Genomic DNA, 20,818 nt, shown 5'->3' with positions numbered 1-20,818 from the left:
ACAAACATATATTCCCGATAAGGCTATGACGACATTTCGTATGAGTTTCCCAAACAATAATACCATATAAAAACAAGGGGGAAAAAATAAAACGTATACATAGATAGATACATGTGCTCTTCAACACAACCAGAGTTGATTCCTGATATCAATCAGTGATATTAACAACAACAACAACAATAAACTAGTTTGAAGCTCCTACCTGCTCCATCCCCCCCACTTTACAACTATCTAAAACAAGCAAAAAAAAAGAAAAAAAAAAAGAAAAAAAAAACCTTATCAACATCCCATTTCATAGATAGTAATTATACATACCTATACATACATATAACTATACTTTGCCTTCTACAGACAGACCGAGGTTTGTGGGCGGGCAGCGGACGAGAACTCCTCACCTACCCCCCACCTCACGCTCTAGACGGCAGGGTGACAGGGTGACAGGGTGATCGATGACTTGCATATCTAGTTGCATATCGAGGCATGCATGAGCTTTGCCAAAAGGCATACTGTGTAGAAAGCATGTGGTAGCTACCACATGTGCGGAGTTACCGCGTGCCAAATTTGTTCACCATCGTGCAGCACGTATCCCATTTTATTCAATGGGTTTTTTTTTTTTTTTTTTTTTTTTTTTTTTTTTTATTTTTTTATTCTTGCAAAAAAGATATTATTAAATTTAAAATTGAAAAAAAAAGACCACCTTCCATTCATCATCTGCCATTCTACCAAAACCCACCCTGACCAACCACTCCTGTATGCTGTATAACCATATCCATCCAACCATCCATCCATCTCTATCTTAGATAAAAAATTTCATCAAATTAATTACCAAAAAAGAACCTTTGCAAGGGTATAAACAAAAGCACACAAAAATAAGGAAATGATATGATCCCGACGCATATGCTCCCTTTTTTGTTCCATGCCGTGTTCCCACACAAGAAAAAAAAAAAAAAAAAAAAAAAAAAAAAAAAAAAAAAAAAAAGAAGAAGAAGAGTGAGAACTTGCGCCAGACAGAAACAAAATTGTAAACCTGGGGAAAACAAGACGAAGAAAAGAACAAACACATGTATGTAGAATGTCAATGCATTCATGTGTCACTTCTCATCTGAAGCAGGTAAAAGAGGCAGGTAAAATGGAAAAGGTGCGCTAGAGGACTCAGGGGTCGAAAGGAAACGGTGCCAATCACGGTAAGCGGGGGTAAGGTGGAGGGTTTGAGCGATTGGAAAGCTTCAAAAGAAAAGAAATTAAAAGTTCCCGGCACGTTATATTCACAACTTAGCCCCCTTATCATTGGGATCTTCATCCGACCCCATCTCCCAGCCATTACTACCGTAGCTCGGCCGGCCAATCGACGAAAGCAAGATGCCCACCTCTCGCTCCAGCGACGCAACCTCAGAATGTGGAGCGTACATCTTCGACCGGATCCAGGCATCCATGTCTGCATCGCTCAGCGCGCGGATTCCCGTCTCCCGATCGACCTTGGCCTCTTGGGCTGCATGGATGACTCCACGTGCCACAACGACGCTCACCTCTCTGATGCGGGTGAGGTCCGGGTAGAGGAGGCCATGTTCGAGTTCCTCTGGGGTAAGGGTTTTGGAGAGGGCTTCGGCAGATGCGTAGATCATGCTGTCGGTGACTTCGACGGCTTTGCTGAGGATGGTTCCCAGACCAATTCCAGGGAAGACGTACATGTTGTTGCCCTGGCCTGGATAGTAGGTTTTTGTCTGGCCAGCTGAGTTTTTAAATGAAAATGGCTGGAAGGGGGAGCCGGAGGCGAATAGTGCCTGACCATCGGTGTGTGTGATGGCGGCTTCGAAGTCGCATTCAGAGTTCGCGGAGGGGTTTGAGAGGGGGAAGATGATGGGTCGCTTGCTGAAGGAGGCCATGCTTCTGAGGATTTCAGGGGTAAATACGCCTCCAAGGGTCGACAGGCCCATAAGCATGGTGGGCTTGACATGATTAACAACCTCGCTCAATGTCTTCAACTGCTGGCCCTGGTTATCAGTTCGCGCAAAGTAAACCTTATGCGGGGCAAGTTTGTCGCCCCGATCAGCCGTGACAAGACCCTTTGTGTCAACGAGGTAGAAACAGGCCTTGGCGTCGTCTTCTGTCATTCCTTCGCGAACGAAGAAGTCGACAATCTGTTTGGCAACACCAACACCAGCGCTCCCTGCTCCAAGGAAGACAGCCTTATGCTCTCTGGTGGGAATGCCAGACTGCTTTACGGCATTCATGACTCCCGCAAGAATAACAGCGCCGGTTCCCTGAATATCGTCGTTAAAGCAGGTAAATCTGTGGCGATACCGTTCAAGAGCTGGGAATGGGTTCTTGAAATCCTCAAATTGCACGACAATGCTGTGTAACGTATTAGCAAAGACAAAAGTGCCTAGATAGATATTGCAAAAGGAGAGACGAGGAATCTTTCTCTTACCCAGGCCATTTCTCGGTCAGGGCGATCATCAGTTCATCCATAAATTCCAATTCTTGCTCAGGGGTCACCTTGTCTCGACGACTACCCATATAAAGAGGATCTTCTCTCAACGCCTTATTGCTCGTTCCCAAATCTAGGGTTAGAGGCAGAGTAGCATCCGGCCTGACACCAGCGCAGGCCGTGTATAGGGCAAGCTTTCCGATGGGGATACCCATTCCATTGATGCCAAGGTCTCCCAGGCCAAGAATTCTAGAGCCATCCGTGATAACAGTAATATCGACATGCGGCTGGGGCCAATTTTGAATGACAGCTGCAATGTTGCCTCTGTCTTCGTAACTGATATACATTCCTAAAACAAAACCAGTGAGTCATAAATGTCAAGAAAGAACAAGGGCTTGGAGACGAATTTAAAAAAAAAAAAAAAAAAAAAGGCTTCCTACCTTCAGGTTGCTGATATATTTCGGACCATCTCTGGCAAGCTTCGCCCACAACGGGCGTGTATATCAAAGGTGTGAGTTCCTGTAAGGATGGGGTTAGCCCTGTGAGTCCTCCAATGTCGTCAAGTTGCAACATTATTTTGGTCTTCGTACCTTTAGATGGTCTACAACCAAACGGTAGAAAAGATGGACGTTATTCCTGCGGAGAGTGCTGAGGTAGAGGAACTTGTCGATGGAGGTTGGTTTGAGGGCCAACTGCCTCAGACCTATGAGTCAGTCAGCAAAATCGGCCTCAAGACCCCCCAAAAATCCCCCCGAATATACTCCAAACAGCGAAATAGGCGCGCAAATCATCCATACATCTAGTCTTCTGTGTCTCATAGCTCTCCACCCGGGGAGGCGTCAAGCCGTATGATCGAAGGTATTTGCGGATATAGCCAGGGTTTGCGGTGTCATAGGAGCTCTCTCTGTTTTTTTTTTTGGTTTTCAGTGCGTCTCAAGTTAGCAAAAGCAAAGTTATTTCCACAACAGGACATGCCAGAGAAGAGAGAGAGAGAGAGTATATTTAGCTCTAACGGACAAAGGCAAGGAGAGAGGAAGGGGACTGGGCAGGATAGAAGAAGCTTACGAAGGAGTAGCGTTGGCAGGGGCAGAAGAATGGACGCAACTGCGCTGCTGGAAACGGGGGACACCTTGACTCATAATGGGCAAGCAAGAGGAGGAGGAGGAACTGGATGAAAGCAACAGATATTGGGCCAAGTTCTTTGGAGCATTCACAAAGCTAGAGGTTGGAAGAGGAGGAGGAAGAGAGAGGAGAGAGCAGCAATTTGCCAGCAAAAGTAACCGGAGTGCTTATTTATATGGCCAAACATCTGGCTCTCTGTCTGGGGAAGTGAGAAGGGAGGAAGGGGAAATAGGGACCAGGGAGTATTATTATTATTATTATTATTATTACGGAGTATATTGTGATTACTTCTCGAACTCGACAACAAGTCAACAAGGCATCGGACAACAGTGACAACAGCGACAACGACGACAAACAACAAACGGCGCAAGGTTACTGTCTGTGTATTCCGTATACAATTATTAATTACATGCCTAGGTACTCGCTCCGTCGTTAAATTTAGTAATAAATCGCCGCCGCCTGCTACTTCCGTACTCCGGACAAGCAAGCCTAACGAGATAGCGTCCCCACACCCTTCCCGAGAGCCCTTTAGCGACTTCTCTAGGCGGTCTTCGGCGTCTCCTCGTTCTCTACGGCTGGCACTAGCCCAGGCATTCCGGGGATCGAATGCGCTGCAAACGCCCTCGAAGGCAAGCCGAGCTCGGGCGATGTCGGGTTGGGGCAGCCTCCCATCCAAAACAGCGGCCTGGTCTGGTGTGGCTCCCTTGGTTCACGTTGGTTGAGGATCAGTTATCCAGTCCTTCATTAATAATGATAATAATGGAAAGCGACACTACTAATAATACCTAGAGTACGGAGTAGTTATGGACTCATGGCTGAGGCGATGAGTCGAGCCTGCGTTTCCGGGGCCATTTTCTGACACACCCGGCGGAGTAAATAACTATATGCTTTGCTGCTCTACTTCCCATATTTGAAATATCAATGAAGTCAGCTTTGAAGTTCTAGAGCGTTGCTTCCAATGTTGACATCCTTATATATATCTCGTGCTCGATTTCCCAACACTTTGATTATTGTTCCTGCTTTTTCTTTTTCTTTTTTTTTTTTTTTTTATGCCCTGTCCCCCTGAACCCTTTTTCCTTTCGTAATAATCCCTGAACCGAACTGGGTTTATTTAAGCTCGGTAAACTGGCGGCTTCGGAAGAGCTGGATATGTTAGTCGCGCAATCCTAGGCTAGAATCAAGCTAGGCTAGAGGAATGTTCATTCATCCATAATTCAACCAACAAAAACGCTCGGGCGGGATTAAAACGAATTCGAGGACTGCAACTCGGCGCTGCGAACCTGTAACAACGCATCGCATTTCGCATCCATGGATGCGCGGTGTGTGCGGTATACTCCCTGACGTCAAGATGAAGCCGCACAACGAACAGCGAACACAACAACAGCTCTTGCCGAAGTCTCACCACTTGAAGAAAACATCCCTTTTTGATGCGCTCGGGGTATCGAGAGATAACTCCCCATTCTCAACCCGGGGCAATAACAATAATAATGCTCCAAAAGTCGCCGCGCGGAAAACCCCATGGGCTTGATTGAGCCTCTGGAGCTTGCCTAGTCACATCAGCCTGGAAGCCTCGCTGGCCCCCCTCCCCTTTTCTGATACATCCCGCATGAAGCTGTCGCTGTTAGCTTGTATCTGGAAACCCTTACCCAGTTCGAGCAGCAAATCCTGTTACGTCTTGGTGTTTTCTTTTTCTGTTTCGCTTCAGGATAGCGGTATCACCCGATATTCTGCGTCAAAGCGTGGTTGCTTCCGATTGTAATTGGTGCGAAGGTGCCTCCTTCAAACAATTGCTTTTTTTCCCTCTTCTTTTCCTTTATCCTTCCTTCTTCCCACCCGCCGCGACACGGGGGCCCAACGGTCCATGGCGAAATCGGCTGGGAATCGTTTCTTGCGCCACGCAATTCTGGACGGACGCAGGCGTGCATTTCTTCTCCAACCAGCACTCAGCCCTGGATCCCCGCTGGGTCTCCACTTAGGCCTGTAGCATGAGCGCTAGCTGCCAAGTACCTCCAACATGGCTGGGCTGCCGGGTAAGTCCGGCTCGGGCGAGGCCGCCTGGGGAGCCTGGGGAAGCTGAAGCCTGTAACTAAGCTAATAATAATAAGAAATCACCAGCTGTTGGGCGGGCATGGGTAGCAAAAATATGACCCATCTCTTCCCCGGATTTTCTTTTTTTTTTTCTTTTTTTCTTTCTTCCTTCTTCAAAACAGACAAGGCGGACACGAGGGACATGTGGTTTCTTTTCCAAATGCGGATGAGGCTGATGGACCTGTAGTCTGCCGTTGGAATATGACACACTCTTCAGGGGCAGAATCATTCTGTAGCGGTGGTTGTTATGGAATTAGTTACAGCGGCTGAAAACAGGGAGATTTTGGTAATCACACCCTTGTCTGACTAATGCCACCACCTAATTATTCAAGTCCTCCGACTATTAATCGGATATAATAATGGTTACTACACAGAGGACGTATAGAAGATACAATTCACAATTCTGATCTATGTCATCTCTGGTATAGAGAATAACAGCTCGAGATTGTGTATCAATGGGGAAGCGGGACAGTGATGAACAGAATCATACATATTCATGAGATTGACAGGTAGGTGCAGCGATCACATCCTTAGAATGCCTGGTTTCAACTCCTTCCTCTTATTAACTACCACTAAAGCATCTAGCAAAGAGCCTATACTCCACAGGTTTTATGGCTAATCGAGTCATACACACCATGAAAGTGAGTAATAATAATTAATATGCCTCCGCTTGCATGCTCTGGAATGGGAGGGTGGAAAGGAGGAGGAAGAAGAAGATTTTTCAGAGCAATTTCTCAGAACAACATCTGAGAATCGTACCCATCAGTGCTATTTCCTTTCCTTTCCCAAGCAGTGATCATATGGTATATACCGTACGGAGTACTTCGCACAGCATGGATATTTACGTAGTAGCAGGGGTGAGCAGTTGCTGTCAGTATCAGTCCCTGCCTGAGCGCTAGTTGCTAACTTACCCCGGATTGACTGGGCGATTTCTGGGCTAAAATTTCCCTGCCAGTCCTGGTTTAGCTGCATAATTCCGCTAGCCACTGCCTTTTGCGTCCCATGCTGGGTACGTGAATAAAACGCACACGTGTTGCATGCGGAGGGAACCATTGGGGAATCCCGGATAGCTTTTGTTGGATTTTTCTGCAGCTGAGAGTGCTTGAAACTGTGAGAACAGGTGGAAACGAGTGGAAAACCTCCCTTGAGAACTTACAATCCATATATCCATATCTGCCACGATTGCGAGAGACCTGTGGCTAGTGATTGAGCGGCGAAAACAAGACGACCACAAGCAACGACCTTAGCCAGATCGAGGGGAATACTTAATTCAATAGTTCCGTGCTGCTGGAAAATACTTCTGTGCGCAGGCCTATTGAAACCCAATTCTCATTGCAGCCATGGCCCATCAAGCCCTCAATAGCGCCAGGGAGGGATGAACACATTCTGCGCCATTGCGACGCCTTCTAGGTACCTGGATGCGTGTTTCTCCGCCCATCGAAATGAGGAATAGGGCGCTTGGATGAACCAGATGAACTAGATGACTCTCATCTAGCATTCCCCTAGACACGTTTCTTCTCTCCATCAATATTAATGCCAATTCTCTGCGTAGTAAAGTACTCTACTTCGACTGTAAGGCTGGCAGCCTGACCAATATCTTGCTACCCCCCCCCCCCTCCCCCGAACATGACATCTAGTTACCCCACAATGATAAGATACGCCGATATGGCTTGCGACGGCCCTCCAGCCCCCTGGCATGGCCAGGGTAGCATTGCACTCGAACCCAAACCGAATTCGACTGGTATGACTACTAGCCATGGCGATGGCGGCTTCCTTTTAGCCCGAGGCTTTGGGAGAAGCTATATACTATTATATATTAGTTGAGGTAATCATTGTTATTCATAGGCCGCTGTCACAAAGAGCTACAGCACCACCTAGTAGAAGAATTATAGGCAAAGAAAGTGGAAGGGTGAATTGCAGGGAGAGGGGAGCGAGATTTGGGCATAGACAACGTGATCACGCAATTTCTGCAAGACAGCGCCATTCTTTATTTTATTATAGGCTCATGTAAGGAGAGTTCCCCTAGAAGAAGCGTACTGCAAAATAGCATAAGTACGTAGTAGATAGGTGTTTGTTGAGAAGGAATAATGATATGATATGAGGGAACATCAATTACAGATGGATGTTCTAGAACAATGGCACGGGCCGGCTTGCCAAGACGGATGAGCTCATCGTCACCAACCTCCTCCAAGGCTCCAAGCTACACTCTGCTTCCCGCTTGCTTGCTGCCAAACCCTCACGCTCACGACGTTCCTTATGTTGAGAGGCGAGCTTCTAGAGTGGTTGTTTGGGTTGATCTAGTCCTTTGGAAGCTTTAATCGTCATTTTCTCTCCCTTTTGACGCCGGCCCGCCAGAAGCTAAACACCAGTAGCTATGTGGTCGTCATGCTGCAAATCGAGAAAAGCTACCAGTGGTGAAACACAGCCTCTTCTCCCCCAGAATCATGATTACGACGAAGATACAGCCCTGCAGCGTCAGCTGCACGAGAAATTGCGCACCTACCAGATGCTCAAGGCCGTCCGTAGCGGCTACATGCCTTCCACAGCCCAAGTCGTCTCCCACCTCCACGTTCTCCTTGTCTCTAGCCTTCTCAACCCGGAACCTCTAGCTATTGGCAACACCAGTCGAGGATTGATTAAGGATGTTAAACTTTGTATTAGTCTGCTCATCAATCTTCTACAAGAGAAGAATGGTGATGATCAGCTCCAAAATGCCATTTGGCAGCTGTCCAAGTCGACGGTTGAAGTTGATACCGCAAGTCTTGCTTCCAGGGGTGCAGTTGCGAAGGCTCAGGCTAATACTACCGCCGGTATTCTATGATATTTCTCAGGGTCTTTTTTCTACTATAACCTTTGACAGATTCTGCTGATATCTCAATTCTAGCTCGCGAGAGTATTCGTACCGTTGCCGGTCTCTTGCTTACCAATTCCGACTTCCGACGATTAGTCGACGACTTGGCTACAATCGGGCGGATGATATTTGCTGATACTGCGTCTGCATTATCTTCCGCAGCTGCCGACGTTGCGGAAGAAGTGGAACCTTCTGATGAAGAGCGAGCCAAGCTACAACCTGGCAACTCAGAGAGTAAGGGAGCTCCTTCTTCGAGGGGTTTAAGGCACGACCTGGAACAGGTTTCCGGAAGTGCTCGTGAGGCAGTGGCACAAACCGGTAAGGCTGCAGCGCAAAGCACAGAGGAGAATGTGGTTGGACACTACAAAAGCACGTTACTCTATAGGGTGAAGAAAACCGTCCAGAGCCTACGCAAACGGGATGACTATACCACCTCTGTATCGAGCATCACGAAATTGATTAAGCAGTATGGGATAATATACTCTCGTGCTGTAGATGAAACAGCCAATGCTGCTGTGGAAGAGGTTGAAGAGAACTCAGACCTCAAACAGGCGGTGCAAAACTTATGGGACTTGGTCGGCTCCTTTGGAGATCGCAAAGAATGGCAGCTTGTGGAAAGGAAATTCTACGAAGTGGTCAAGCACTCTGAGAGTGATCCAGAATTTGAATCACTATTGAAAGAGATTGGGAATTCTATCCAGGGCCTCTTCACGGACCCTGGCTTTTTCGACTCAGCAGATGAGACGGTTGAACTCCTGAAACAGAAGTCTAGAGATATTGGCCCAGACTCCGCTCTTCGTCAGGATGTCGACGCATTTTTACAGCAATTGGGCCTTGCCTTATCATCAGTACTCCAAGACAACGCTGTAGCCAAGCTGCTAACAGTCGCAAAAAAGCTTGGAGGCGACTTGTCCCGAGCCTTTCACGACAAAGCTCCCGCAGTCTCTGAAGATGCTCTCAACGTACTCCTCCCCACCTTGATCCGCTCGATCCAGCATATACCAATTCCTAGACTAGAGGTCTCTACGCCAGAGCTAGACTTGCTACTTGAGAACGTGGTGCTGGAACCAGGCAGTACTTTCCGCTCCTCGTCCTTCTTTCCCTGGAAGGTACTTGTCACCACCCGTAATGATCTAGAGATCCAAAAAGCGCATTCTAAAGCTGCCCACACAACCGTGAAAAACGTCGTTACTATAACGATGAATGGCCTCAACATAAGCGCAAAAGACTTCGGCTACTGGATCCGCGTCCACTCCCCACCATATATTTCCTCCAGCGATGAAGGTATTGCCAGCTTCACCCTCGACGAACGAGGGATCGACATCTCCCTTGACCTCGAGATTGGACGTGATCGCATTGAGCGATTGGTGTCTCTGCTCGCTGTTCGCGTCCACATCCACAAGCTCGACTACACGGTGCGCAAAAGTACATGGTCCTTCATGTGGTGGGTACTCAAGCCGTTCCTCAAACACATGATCCGCCGCGTGCTAGAGAAGAAGATCGCCGAGAAGATTGTTGCGGCAGCACATATCCTGAATCGAGAACTTGTGTTTGCCCGCGAGCGCCTGCGCGCCACAAGAATTTGCAGCCCCCAGAGTCTGGCTACCTTTGCACGAGCTATTCTAACGAGCTTGAGTCCTAAAATGGACCCGGATGTCTATACGCGGGTCGGGTTAGATGCGCACCGTCAGGGGATTTTCAAGGATGTGTATACGCCTGCGAGCGTGATGAAGATTTGGAACGTCGAGGGGCAACGGGCTGGAGAAGCAGTTGAGGATGGAGATCAGAGTGGTGGCGTTCATATGACATGGAGGAATGATGTATTTGACGCTGTGTCTTCCTCACCTAGGACATTCCACTGAGGTCTTTATATTGATATGACTTTTTTCTTTTTTTTTACCTCTTGATTTTAACCAGTCCCATATCCCATCCTCCTTCTACTTGCAATTCTATTCTTTCTCTGCATGTCGACTTTCGTCTCCATAATTATGTTTGGTCCCTATTCCACCCGTACCACGATCGATTGTTTGCTCACGGCCTCTGCCTTGATATATTTCTTGCGAGGTCATCCCTATTTTCGCTTTGAACTAATTCTAATGGACAAATAACGCATTCCTCTTTCAAGTTTGATTCACATCTACCCGTCAACACTCAACTGGATGACACAGATACGATTCCGTAGCCAGAAGTTAACTGCGCAGCCCTATTATAGACACGCTCTGCTCATTTGTATCCACTTCGGACGCTGAATGGTTCATAATTATAACAAAGCTAGTACTAATTCAAAATTATCATGACCTGCCTACCTACTATCATTCCAGCCTTGAACAACAACCATCTGAACCAACATACAATTTCTGTACCTACTCCATAATATCACTATTCAAAGTTCCAAAACGAACCTCCTTGCTCGCACGGTATGCCTTGGTATTTATGTACCTCATTTCGCCATTCGTCCCCAAACAGATAGATTTATCTACAATGAAACCTTTCTCAATTCAGAGGGAGCAAACTTACTGCGATTCTCAACCCTACACTAATTGCCCCAGGGCCCAGGTACACATGAACCCTCTTCCCCAAAGCCACTGGCCGGGGCTTGCAGAAATTAATTAAGCAGTGGAACTTTAATAACTAGCGCGTACGCTCCACGGGAGCCTTAAACCACCCCCCCCCCCCCCCGAAAACGTTTGTTGAATATGGGAGGGGATGGCCAGATGTAATAATTCTCCAGACTCATGACAGTAAGGATTTAGAATATGGTTTCAAATTGCTAAACAGTGCAGTAGTTTGTTGAGATGAGGCATGGACGCCTAATAAAAACTGGCCGGACCCTGCGCATTTCAGCATCGTTGACATTCCCGAACTACTTAGTGACGCAAAGTCTCCAAGCTCCACACTCAATCTTTTAAAAATCGTCTATATGAGCATGCTAGATAGGTAGTGCGAGGGAATATTCAAGTGTCCTCAGAGACTTGCAAGGCAATATACCAGCAATCCATTTGTACTAAGTTTCGCTGACCCTTTAAAAGGAGACTCTGCCAATACGTTCTGATTCCAGGGTTGTTGTACCCGTCGTAGATGATATTGGGAACAATGTGGTACCCGGTTTGATTCGAGAAAAAAGACACAATAAAGCCGCACGATGGGCGTCGTTACAAAATGAGAAAATGTTACTACGGCTGCAAGACGAACAAGAAAAGCTGTTGATCAGTCGCAGCCTTCACATGTTCCAAAACGGCCTAAAATGGACTTATCCACGTGACCTAAAGCATGCGCCGGAATTTAGATGATCCGACTTATCGCAAAGCTGTCAGATGTTTAATTTCTAGCCTATCAAAGGCGGCATCGTGGTTAACTGCCAGATGTCAACAAATTTTCCGCCGTTCCTCTCTCCTCCCGCTTCTGTTCCTGTTTTCCTAAAACACAGGACCTTCACCGTTTTTTTTAAAAAATATATATATATTTCCCCCCTTCTTTTCCGTACGGTTTCGTCATTTGTGGATATCCGTCTTCTTTTTCCTGTGTTTCTTGTTCAATGGGCGCTTCGAATGGGCCGATCTATACCTCCGACGATTAACCACATCCCAGAGTTCTTACACCAGCGCAAACCTAATTCGCACACACGATATACTTCATTGGGATATTGGGAAATTCTTCCCAGATTAGAGACACAGGGCTGATTCAGCCATGCTCCCATTCCCTTTTCTTGTAGGGTTTTCGTTGCTTGTGCTCCTCCCCGTCGTGCTATGCGCGGAGGACTACTATAAAATTTTGGGACTGGACAGATCCGCTTCTGATCGCGACATAAAAAGAGCGTATCGGACGTTAAGTAAAAAATTCCATCCTGATAAAAATCCGTATGTGCTTTGTCCCTGCTTTGTCCCTGCTTTGTCCCCAAGTTCTCCATTCAAAACCCCGTTTAGAATCATTTTGCTAATTTAAACTTTGCTTTTACCTTCTAGGGGAAATGACTCTGCGCATCAAAAATTCGTTGATATAGCTGAGGCATACGATGTTTTATCGACGTCGTCGACGAGGAAAATTTACGACCAGTATGGACATGAAGGTTTAGAGCAGCATAAACAAGGCGGAGGACGAACACATGACCCGTTCGATATTTTCTCCCGCTTCTTCGGAGGAGGTGGTCATTTTGGCCACTCTCCTGGCCAACGTCGGGGTCCTGATATGGAAATCCGCCTCTCACTTCCTCTCAGCGATTTCTATAACGGCAGGGAGGCGACATTTGAAGTGGAAAAACAACAGATCTGCGAATCTTGCGAGGGAACTGGGTCTGCTGATCGGAAGGTCGAAACCTGCCATCAGTGCGGCGGTAGGGGTGCGGTGATTAAGAAACACATGTTGGCACCCGGGATTTTCCAGCAGGTTCAAATGCACTGCGATAAGTGTGGCGGGCAAGGGAAGACGATACGGCGTCCATGTCCTGTATGCCAGGGGCAGCGCGTTGTGAGGAATTCCGTCCCCATGTCAGCCACAATAGAGCGCGGCATGCCCAAGGGAACTAGGATATCGTTTGAAAACGAGGCAGATGAGAGCCCCGACTGGATTGCTGGCGATCTGGTTATCACCCTGGACGAGAAGACACCAGAGATTTTTGAAGACGAGAAGGACCGGACTGACGGCACCTTCTTCCGGCGCAGAGATAATGACCTGTTTTGGAGAGAAGTACTCAGCCTCCGAGAAGCATGGATGGGAGACTGGACGCGCAACATCACACATCTGGACGGACATGTAGTACAGCTGCATCGAAAACGCGGGGAAGTAGTCCAACCCTTTACCGTTGAAACTATTAAAGGAGAAGGCATGCCAATCTGGCACGGTGGCCATATGCATGACCACGACGGCGGCGATGAGTTTGGCGACCTCTACGTCGAATATACGGTTGTGCTTCCAGACCAAATGGATAAAGGGATGGAAAAGGACTTCTTTGCGCTCTGGGAAAAGTGGCGCAAGAAGAACGGCGTGAGTCTAGAAAAAGACAGCGGCAGGCCCACCAAATCTCATTCTAAGGATGAATTGTAATATAACCATTTGTAAATAAGATTCTACATTTTTATTTTGGCAACTTAATTCCCCCATGGTATTTATCCCATGATTTTCTTTTCTCAACCACTCTTTGCTTAAAAAAAATAAAAAATAAAAAATAACAAGTGCTTAGAAGCATAGTTGTGTTCAAGGGCTAGACAATTGATAGAGATATATAAGTTCAGAATGAACACAAATCACCATCATCGGAAATCCTGAATCAGGCTTGAGATTATCGATGGCATTCCTCATTCCACTCCTGCATCCAGTATCTTGGAAGGAACATTCCAAGGCAGGCTGAGCGCTCTAACATTTGAACTCTGGCGGCCATCGCGCTCATGATCCATAACAGTGCATATTATTCTCTGATGATAACTTACTATGTGATTGTCCCCCCACAGGGCTCCCAGATGAAACGTTTTGAATGAACATCCTTCCTTTCAGAAAAGCTACAGTTGCAATGGCTTTGCCCATTACTGCAATCTGGTATGAGAGAATCTACCTTTTGATCCAGATATGTTAATAATATTAATACAGATAAAGTATACTTTTTATCATGCTCTATAACAGCTGAGAACAAGAGTTCTACCCTAGGCATGCATGTGTTTCGTCTTTATTATTAGTTAGCGTATCCTATTAATACTCGCGCTTGGATGCAACGCCTGGGAAAATCCCCGCCGTTCATGTAACGTCTACACGTATTGCGGCATGCGTTGCCCTATTTTTAGAATCTTGAAACAACTTTCGCCTCTTGCAGAGCAAACAATATTAATGGCCCCCGATTCTGTACGGTAAAAAGCTCTGCCGTTGTTAGTTCTGACTGATATCAAAAGCTCTCGCTCTCGTATATTGTGGAGAGGCTAATTTAGGCACTTGTGCTTCAACGCAACCATTGGTGATTATCTGCAGTTATTTACAGCGTCAAGACATTTCTTGCAATGTTGCGTGAGGGACCAACCTGCTCTTGTTCAATAATATAAAAGAGTTATATCCTGTAAACAATGTCTTCCATAGCTATCCCCTGAGGGACTTTGCCTGAAGACCGTCCGTTTGTGCTGGAGGGTGTCTCTTTACCAATTCAACGCAAATCAGTTTTCAGGATGCTTAAAAAATGTCCACAGCATCTTCTTATCTACTGGAACCAGAGCTCGAGTAAGCAATATCCCAATGTTTTTGGACGAAGAATTCTTCGAACTCTGGGCATGCATGGCGGAAGTCAGCAAGTCGCAATACATCTTATTTGTTAACCACTACACTAGGCTACATAATATCACAAATGCCGACTCTCATACAACGAACAAAAAGACACTCAGTCACGTCCAGCCCAAAACCTATAAGCTACGCAGGTTTCCCCTCCGAGCGGCCGCGCTGATTGTGGGCCCAGCGGTGGTCCTTGCCTACTACGCTTTTATCTGGCATTTGGTTGTGACCAGGGCGGAGGATACGCTCAAACTTGGCATCCCAAACGAGCTTTGGATACACTACTGCTGGTTCGTTGTCGGCGTATTTGGCCTGAACTTTTCAAAGTATGGCCTACTCGGTATCGAAGCGAGCATGCTGCACGATCGCAACTGGCAGGTTAAAAGTACCATGAAGCTATTGATGCATTGCGACAGCGCTTGGAGCAGCCCAGGAGGTTGGCTCAAATGCGGCAGCGCATTGTTGCGGCAGAAGAGGAATGTTGCGGGGCGGCTGTGGTACACACTGGCTGTCCTCAGCTTGTTTCCCTTTGTTGCTCTCCCACTGTCGGGATTGACCATGGAGCCAGTCGATGGCTATGTCGCATCACACGAGTCCCCACTGGCCATCGGACACAAACCAGACGACTTCAATCGCAGGCCTAAAGCATCAAAGGAAACCTTGTTCTGGAAAACGGGCCAGTCTCCAACAATTCCGGGGATAGGTATAGTATATACTGCACCTCATGTGCAACGGAATTCCGTTCCATACCTCCGGGACCTGCCGAATTCCCTACCTTCGAATATTTCTGAAAGCAACCCAGAGCTTTTCCTTGCGCCACAGGCGAATGTACCTATAAGTGGGAGAGTATGGGGTTTGCTCATAGGATGCAACTGCTCCATTGTCAAGTCATTTTCTGAATTCGCAATCCTGAACCAAAGGACAACTGCCGACTTTAATGAAACCAGCTCGCTGACGGAGTTAAAGCTTAATTCTTCCCAATTAAGTGATAGAATAATAATCGCTGCTAATTCAAATGCCAACTTGGTAGCTCACGCCCAGATAGGCTTCAATTTTTCAGGGGTATACGGGCAGACTGGTTGGGCTGCTACTGCGCCTACGCCCGCCCTTTTTGAGTATGCTCTCTGGCAGGGGAATAGGGAAATGGGATTTAATCTTCTTCGCGAACAAGTCAATTTCAGCACGACTATTGACTCACCCATGGCCGACGTCGGAGGCCCTTACTTTCAGGCCAAGAACGGCACCTTCTATTTCAACCAAACATTTTACGGCAACCAACCCGATGAAAATGGCACTGTTAGCTCAGAGCCTGTGTACCGGTCGACGTCCCTAAGTCACATCGCCCCTCCCATCGGAGTCCGTTGTATTCGGGACTCTAAGCTTGGATACGCTGACGTCGATCGCAAAGGCCACTTCCACTCATTCACGAAAAGTCCCCCTCCCCACGTTGATACCCATGAGAGCGGCGATGTGTTCGGTTTTGGCTACATCGGCCACGATATCGCTGGCAAATTCACCGAGCTCGTAACATCCACGAATTCCCCCCCACCGCTACGTTTCACTCACGGGCTATACTACCCCAGTTATATCCAGGCCGAAACTCTTTACCAGTCAATCATGCTCGCGCATGCCTGGAACGCCTTGGAATTAATGTATGACAGCAGTTACACTTTTCAATCTGCTTATATTTTACCCAACGCAACCGGCTCGCGAGCCAGCAAGGTTATGGGCCCTGGAGCCATCCCGCCCATCTATGTCGGGGTTTTATTCGCCCTGTGGGCCGTAGGTTCCGTCATACTTGGCTGCGGATATGGACTTCGTCGTCGCTGGTCTGAGAGGCTGGATGGGTATAGCATGTTCCGGTTTGGAGCAGATTTTGCGCGAGAGATCCAAAACGAGCCTGATTTTGCGTGTACTGCAGAATTTGAGGAATGTCAGGCCCTGTGGAAACTGCCTGGTTTGGTGGGTGATGCCCAGCCGGCGAGAGATATCGGACACATTACGCTGGTGAAATGGGGCAATGAGCCGAATAAGGGGAAAAGATATCATTAGCAATTACTATTTACTTCGGACGGGGGAGTTCTTTTCTTTTAACTTGGTATCGCGAATATAATTGGATAAAATAAAAATTTATTGCAACACTAAATAGAAACGTTATGGAGGGACCTTTTCTGATTTTGATGCCAACTTACTCTTCTATCTGGAAGTGGGCTTAAGGTTTGAACGGGCTGTTAAATATTTAACTTAGCTTACACAACTTCTAATGACAGAACCCTTCTTGACCAGGATGGCTTTTTCATTACCAACGTTCTCCGGCTTATCGGTTCGTTAACTGTCGAAAACGTTCTCTCAGCTCTAAAATACCCATGGTGGAGGGCACATACCCTTCATTTTATTCTTCTTGCCAAACAACTGCCACTGAGAACTTCGCTGTCACCTCTATCCAGGTGATTGGGCGAGATTCCCCAGGCCTGGAAGAAACACACCACCAGCGCTGTTGTCCTCTCGGAAAACACGACTAGGGCAGAGCCAAGTCTGATACCCCGGTGGGAATACTCTATTTCCACAATGATTCTCGAGGAGTCTGAGTGTAAGCGACCAGCGAATTCTTGAAGCGACAAAGGTTCCGCTGTAGGCTACTGGGGCAAAAGAGCTCAATCACCACCAGCGCTGCTGGTAGAAGGGCCGATCAACCCCCGGGACCCCCAACATCCGCGATCTTCACCTTATTAAGCTTATCCATGCCACTTATTATACCTGATGCCAGGGATTCGTTGAACTGCCCACATCACCACCACCTTGACTGCCTGGCACTGGGCATATTATATGACATGCACCACTTATCGATTAACGATGTGAAATTGCAGAATATCCCCCCGTCGCACTTGCATTCCATTCGCGAGGGGATCTCCATCCATGAAGATCTTGAGGCCAAACTGGTACAGATAGCGGACGCGCAGTCCGGAAAGAAAGAGTCTTCAGCGAACAAACGCCATATGTGCCATATAGTTTCCCAATGATGGGCTGTTGCTGCAGGGCATCTTCTTGAAAATTCCCTTCAATCAAGCATCGTGGCGGCCGCTGGCCGTCTGGCTGCCGGTCAGTACGCAGGATTGGAGATTATATCATGGTTTGATGAAGTTAAGGACCTCACGTCATCTACGGTAGGGCTTGATCCGCCCTTTTAGTCCACCCCATGCATATCCTCACCGTCAAGATACGGATAAATTGTTCAGGCTGTGTCTAGTGCCATGGAGACTGCAACAGTCTAACCCTCGCCGCCTTATGAAGTTTTCTTTTTTCTGCCTTTAATACCAGCGCCCTCTCCGTTCTCATTTTTGAACTAAAAGCCCAAACCACGGCACTCCTAGGCCACTCGATTCGCTCCGTGGCCATCTCATGGCCAGATTACGTCCAACTATCGGCCAGTGAGATTTTCCAAGTCATCGAACCCCTAGGACTGAAAAACCTCGCCAGACCAAAAGATCACCAAGCTCATTAAAACAGGCGGCGCCGCGGCCCCCAGCAATTCGAGATTTGTCAGAGACGATCGAAATGCTCTGCGCATGTACCTGGAGCTAGCTGCCCTGCGTGTGCTGGAGGACAATCTAGACCCTGTTTTTTTCATGGCTGCGAAGGGTGCAGCGGATTTCGCGAAGAGAACGCAAGAGAACCCTAGAGGTTGTGTTGAGAGTGAGCGGTGTCGGAGTTTGAGGGGGAAGAAAAGGTAGGGAGGGGGTTTTCCTTACTATTAAGGGCGCATCTGCGATGAAATATGGAAATGGGTTCTTTTTCCTCTTCACCATTTAGCGTTTTTCATTACTTTAGCTCAGGGCTGGAATATATAAAATTTAAAAATAAAAATAAAAATAAAAATAAAAAAAATAAGAAAGACTCTTGATCTATCATAGAAATTCGGCGTGTAGCTATAGATATCACTTAATCTAGGGAACTTGGTGCTACTTGGGCAGGAATGCTTGTAAGGGGTATGAGAAGTAGTAACTCCGCCCTCTAAATCTATCCCTAATTCCTAATTTCGACGTAAAGAAAATATGACCATAATGAAGAAGAGAACCTTCGGTCTGGATTGATCATACAAAGTATACATATTGAAAAACATGAATATCTTCAATAATTCAACTTTGTTATTATATATATAAACATTTTATAATATATACTCTTAAGTTTCTACATTATCTGAATTGAAGATATTCATTGTTCTTAATAAATACCTTTTATATGATGAACTCATACAAAAGGCCTCTCTTTTGTTACTCTGATATTTTCATTACATCGGGTGAGTTCTCTGCATTATTACTGTACATGCATGCAGCAACTCACCCGATAAGTAGGTAAACCCTTCAGAAAGTGATTTGAAGGTATGAATGCTTGCTTGCTTAATGCCTGTTGTAGAGGCTGTTGCAACACCTTTCTAGCCATAGCTGAATAGAAGAAATGCTCTAGTGATGTTCTGCAACCTGTTTGAATAAAATAATTCTTTTCCGTTTTTTTGTTTTGTATCATATTGATATCTCATCATCAACTATGGTAAAATGCCATTGCATGTTCAAGAGAGGTAGGTAATGATGGAGATGAGAAATCAAAAGAAGAAAATTTAGGGAAAAAAAAAAGAAAGAAAGAAAAAAAAAAGGGGGAGGGGGGGAATAAAAAAGGAAAACAAAGGAAAAAGCTGTCCCACGGCGAGCATTCATAACGCCAAACAGACTCCAATGACTTTTCTTGACACATGGGACACACCATTCATTAACACCAATGCATCAAATAGTAAGCTCACAGAGCGCAAAACCTGCATGAAAGCACACAAACCTCCCAGATATCATAACCAGTGGTGAGATCTCCGAGACCCATGAAGGTTTAGGGAAAAGAAAAAAAAAACCCCAACGCCTCTCATTCAGGAGCTACCCGTATTTTCTGCGTTTGAATGAGAAAAAAAGAAAAAACCTCTTTCTAGTCCGCCTTACGCAGTAGGTCGTAGCTTTTTAAATTCCCCAAGGAAAATCCAACAAGAGGCAAGAAGAAATATATATATATATACTATCTGCCAGGAGCGCTCAACGGAGCGCTCAACGGCGACGTGTCATTCTTCAAGCCCAAGTTAGAGATCCGACGCTTCCGTCTAGCTTTCAGTCTGTGCTCAGTATCCATGAGCTTATTCTGCACCCACATGCGGACGTCTTGGTGGGTTTTGATGGAGGCCGAATTGAGCAATTCCGTCAAGGCGAGCTTAACCTGCTGGTCCACGTCATTGGATTTATCACCGTTTACGGCGTCGAAGATAGGATCGGTTGATAGGGGGGATAGAGGGGATGGCGGAGGGGTAGAAGAGTAGCGAATCGGGGGCTGAGGAGGATAGGAGACAGCGCCGGGGGGAGAGGGGTAGCGGCTTGGTGGCTGTGTTATGGAGTGGGCGGAGGTAGGCTGGGCGGCCTTGAGCTTGTTTGTCAACAGTGCGGTATGCATGACTTCGGGTTTTCGGGTCCGATGTTGCAGAGTTTCACATAGGAGTTTCGAGTTGCCAGAGAGAGAGGAGGGGAGGAAGTTATTTTAACGAGCGAATGGTGAGAGGGGGTTTGGAGCGATCGACTTCATAAAATCGCCCAAGTGGGAGCTTGGGTTATTTGTGTGGGACGGCTTTATTACAAGCTCATTTGGCTTGTAGAGGGTTTGGATAAGGCTGGTTGTCTGTGGGGAAGGGTTGGTGTTAAAAAATTCGCCAACAGACAGATGCGCGCAGCGAGAGCCTTCATATATCAACTCGCCGGGCAAATAATGATGCAATGAGAACGAGATTGAGTTGGGTCCAACTCCGGGCGACAAAAGTCTAAAATGGGCCTGGAACGTCACCGGTTTGGCTTGAAGCTTTCGTGAGACAACGCCAATTGGCGCAGTGGCGCATCTTTGAGCTCAACAACAGAAAATACTTACAGAAAACTTGAATAAGTTCAAACATCACATAATCGATATGAGTCCTTTATTATAGATCATTTTTTTTTCTTAGATTCAATTCTTATTTTTTTATTTTATTTTATTTTTTTTTTAAAAAAAACGTGTCATTCTCTCATACT

The 20,818-nt window shown here is 46.7% G+C and overlaps 5 protein-coding genes across 5 annotated transcripts; 3 read left to right on the top strand and 2 right to left on the bottom strand.

Moving 5' to 3' along the window:
- Positions 1 to 605: 605 nt before the first annotated feature.
- BDCG_00194 (malate dehydrogenase (oxaloacetate-decarboxylating)(NADP+)) lies at positions 606 to 4,112 on the bottom strand. Its single transcript, XM_045415713.1, has 6 exons — positions 3,494 to 4,112; positions 3,226 to 3,332; positions 3,019 to 3,131; positions 2,869 to 2,947; positions 2,429 to 2,777; positions 606 to 2,352 (listed from the first exon to the last, which is right to left on the bottom strand). The coding sequence occupies exons 1-6, from the start codon at positions 3,565 to 3,567 to the stop codon at positions 1,266 to 1,268; spliced, it is 1,809 nt and encodes a 602-aa protein (XP_045271600.1). The 5' UTR covers positions 3,568 to 4,112; the 3' UTR covers positions 606 to 1,265.
- Positions 4,113 to 7,339: 3,227 nt separating this feature from the next.
- Positions 7,340 to 11,164, top strand: BDCG_00193 (uncharacterized protein). The gene is made up of 2 exons (XM_045415712.1): positions 7,340 to 8,448; positions 8,523 to 11,164. The coding sequence occupies exons 1-2, from the start codon at positions 8,013 to 8,015 to the stop codon at positions 10,349 to 10,351; spliced, it is 2,265 nt and encodes a 754-aa protein (XP_045271599.1). The 5' UTR covers positions 7,340 to 8,012; the 3' UTR covers positions 10,352 to 11,164.
- A 239-nt stretch (positions 11,165 to 11,403) lies between these two features.
- BDCG_00192 (DnaJ domain-containing protein) lies at positions 11,404 to 13,886 on the top strand. Its single transcript, XM_045415711.1, has 2 exons — positions 11,404 to 12,346; positions 12,452 to 13,886. Exons 1-2 carry the CDS (start codon positions 12,177 to 12,179, stop codon positions 13,527 to 13,529), a joined length of 1,248 nt encoding a protein of 415 aa, XP_045271598.1. The 5' UTR covers positions 11,404 to 12,176; the 3' UTR covers positions 13,530 to 13,886.
- A 357-nt stretch (positions 13,887 to 14,243) lies between these two features.
- BDCG_00191 (uncharacterized protein) lies at positions 14,244 to 16,784 on the top strand (the record flags this gene model as incomplete). Its single annotated transcript, XM_045415710.1, has 2 exons — positions 14,244 to 14,684; positions 14,792 to 16,784. Exons 1-2 carry the CDS (start codon positions 14,644 to 14,646, stop codon positions 16,782 to 16,784), a joined length of 2,034 nt encoding a protein of 677 aa, XP_045271597.1. The 5' UTR covers positions 14,244 to 14,643.
- Positions 16,785 to 18,626: 1,842 nt separating this feature from the next.
- On the bottom strand, positions 18,627 to 20,698 carry BDCG_00189 (uncharacterized protein). Its single transcript, XM_045415709.1, has one exon. The coding sequence runs from the start codon at positions 20,211 to 20,213 to the stop codon at positions 19,788 to 19,790; it is 426 nt and encodes a 141-aa protein (XP_045271596.1). The 5' UTR covers positions 20,214 to 20,698; the 3' UTR covers positions 18,627 to 19,787.
- Between the last annotated feature and the right edge of the window lie 120 nt (positions 20,699 to 20,818).

Source organism: Blastomyces dermatitidis (assembly GCF_000003525.1).
Source record: "Blastomyces dermatitidis ER-3 genomic scaffold supercont1.1, whole genome shotgun sequence".
Classification (NCBI taxonomy): domain Eukaryota; kingdom Fungi; phylum Ascomycota; class Eurotiomycetes; order Onygenales; family Ajellomycetaceae; genus Blastomyces; species Blastomyces dermatitidis.
Note: the sequence above shows the minus strand (reverse complement) of the source record. Positions and strands in the feature narration are given on the sequence as shown.

Coding starts and splice junctions, on each gene's coding strand:
- BDCG_00194 (XM_045415713.1), bottom strand. CDS start 3,567: ATGAGTCAAGGTGTCCCCCGTTTCCAGCAGCGCAGTTGCGTCCATTCT. Junction 3,333..3,493: donor CCTGCCAACGCTACTCCTTC/GTAAGCTTCTTC, acceptor AAAAAAAAACAG/AGAGAGCTCCTATGACACCG. Junction 2,353..2,428: donor CTGACCGAGAAATGGCCTGG/GTAAGAGAAAGA, acceptor TACGTTACACAG/CATTGTCGTGCAATTTGAGG.
- BDCG_00189 (XM_045415709.1), bottom strand. CDS start 20,213: ATGCATACCGCACTGTTGACAAACAAGCTCAAGGCCGCCCAGCCTACC.
- BDCG_00192 (XM_045415711.1), top strand. CDS start 12,177: ATGCTCCCATTCCCTTTTCTTGTAGGGTTTTCGTTGCTTGTGCTCCTC. Junction 12,347..12,451: donor TTCCATCCTGATAAAAATCC/GTATGTGCTTTG, acceptor TTTACCTTCTAG/GGGAAATGACTCTGCGCATC.
- BDCG_00193 (XM_045415712.1), top strand. CDS start 8,013: ATGTGGTCGTCATGCTGCAAATCGAGAAAAGCTACCAGTGGTGAAACA. Junction 8,449..8,522: donor TCAGGCTAATACTACCGCCG/GTATTCTATGAT, acceptor TCTCAATTCTAG/CTCGCGAGAGTATTCGTACC.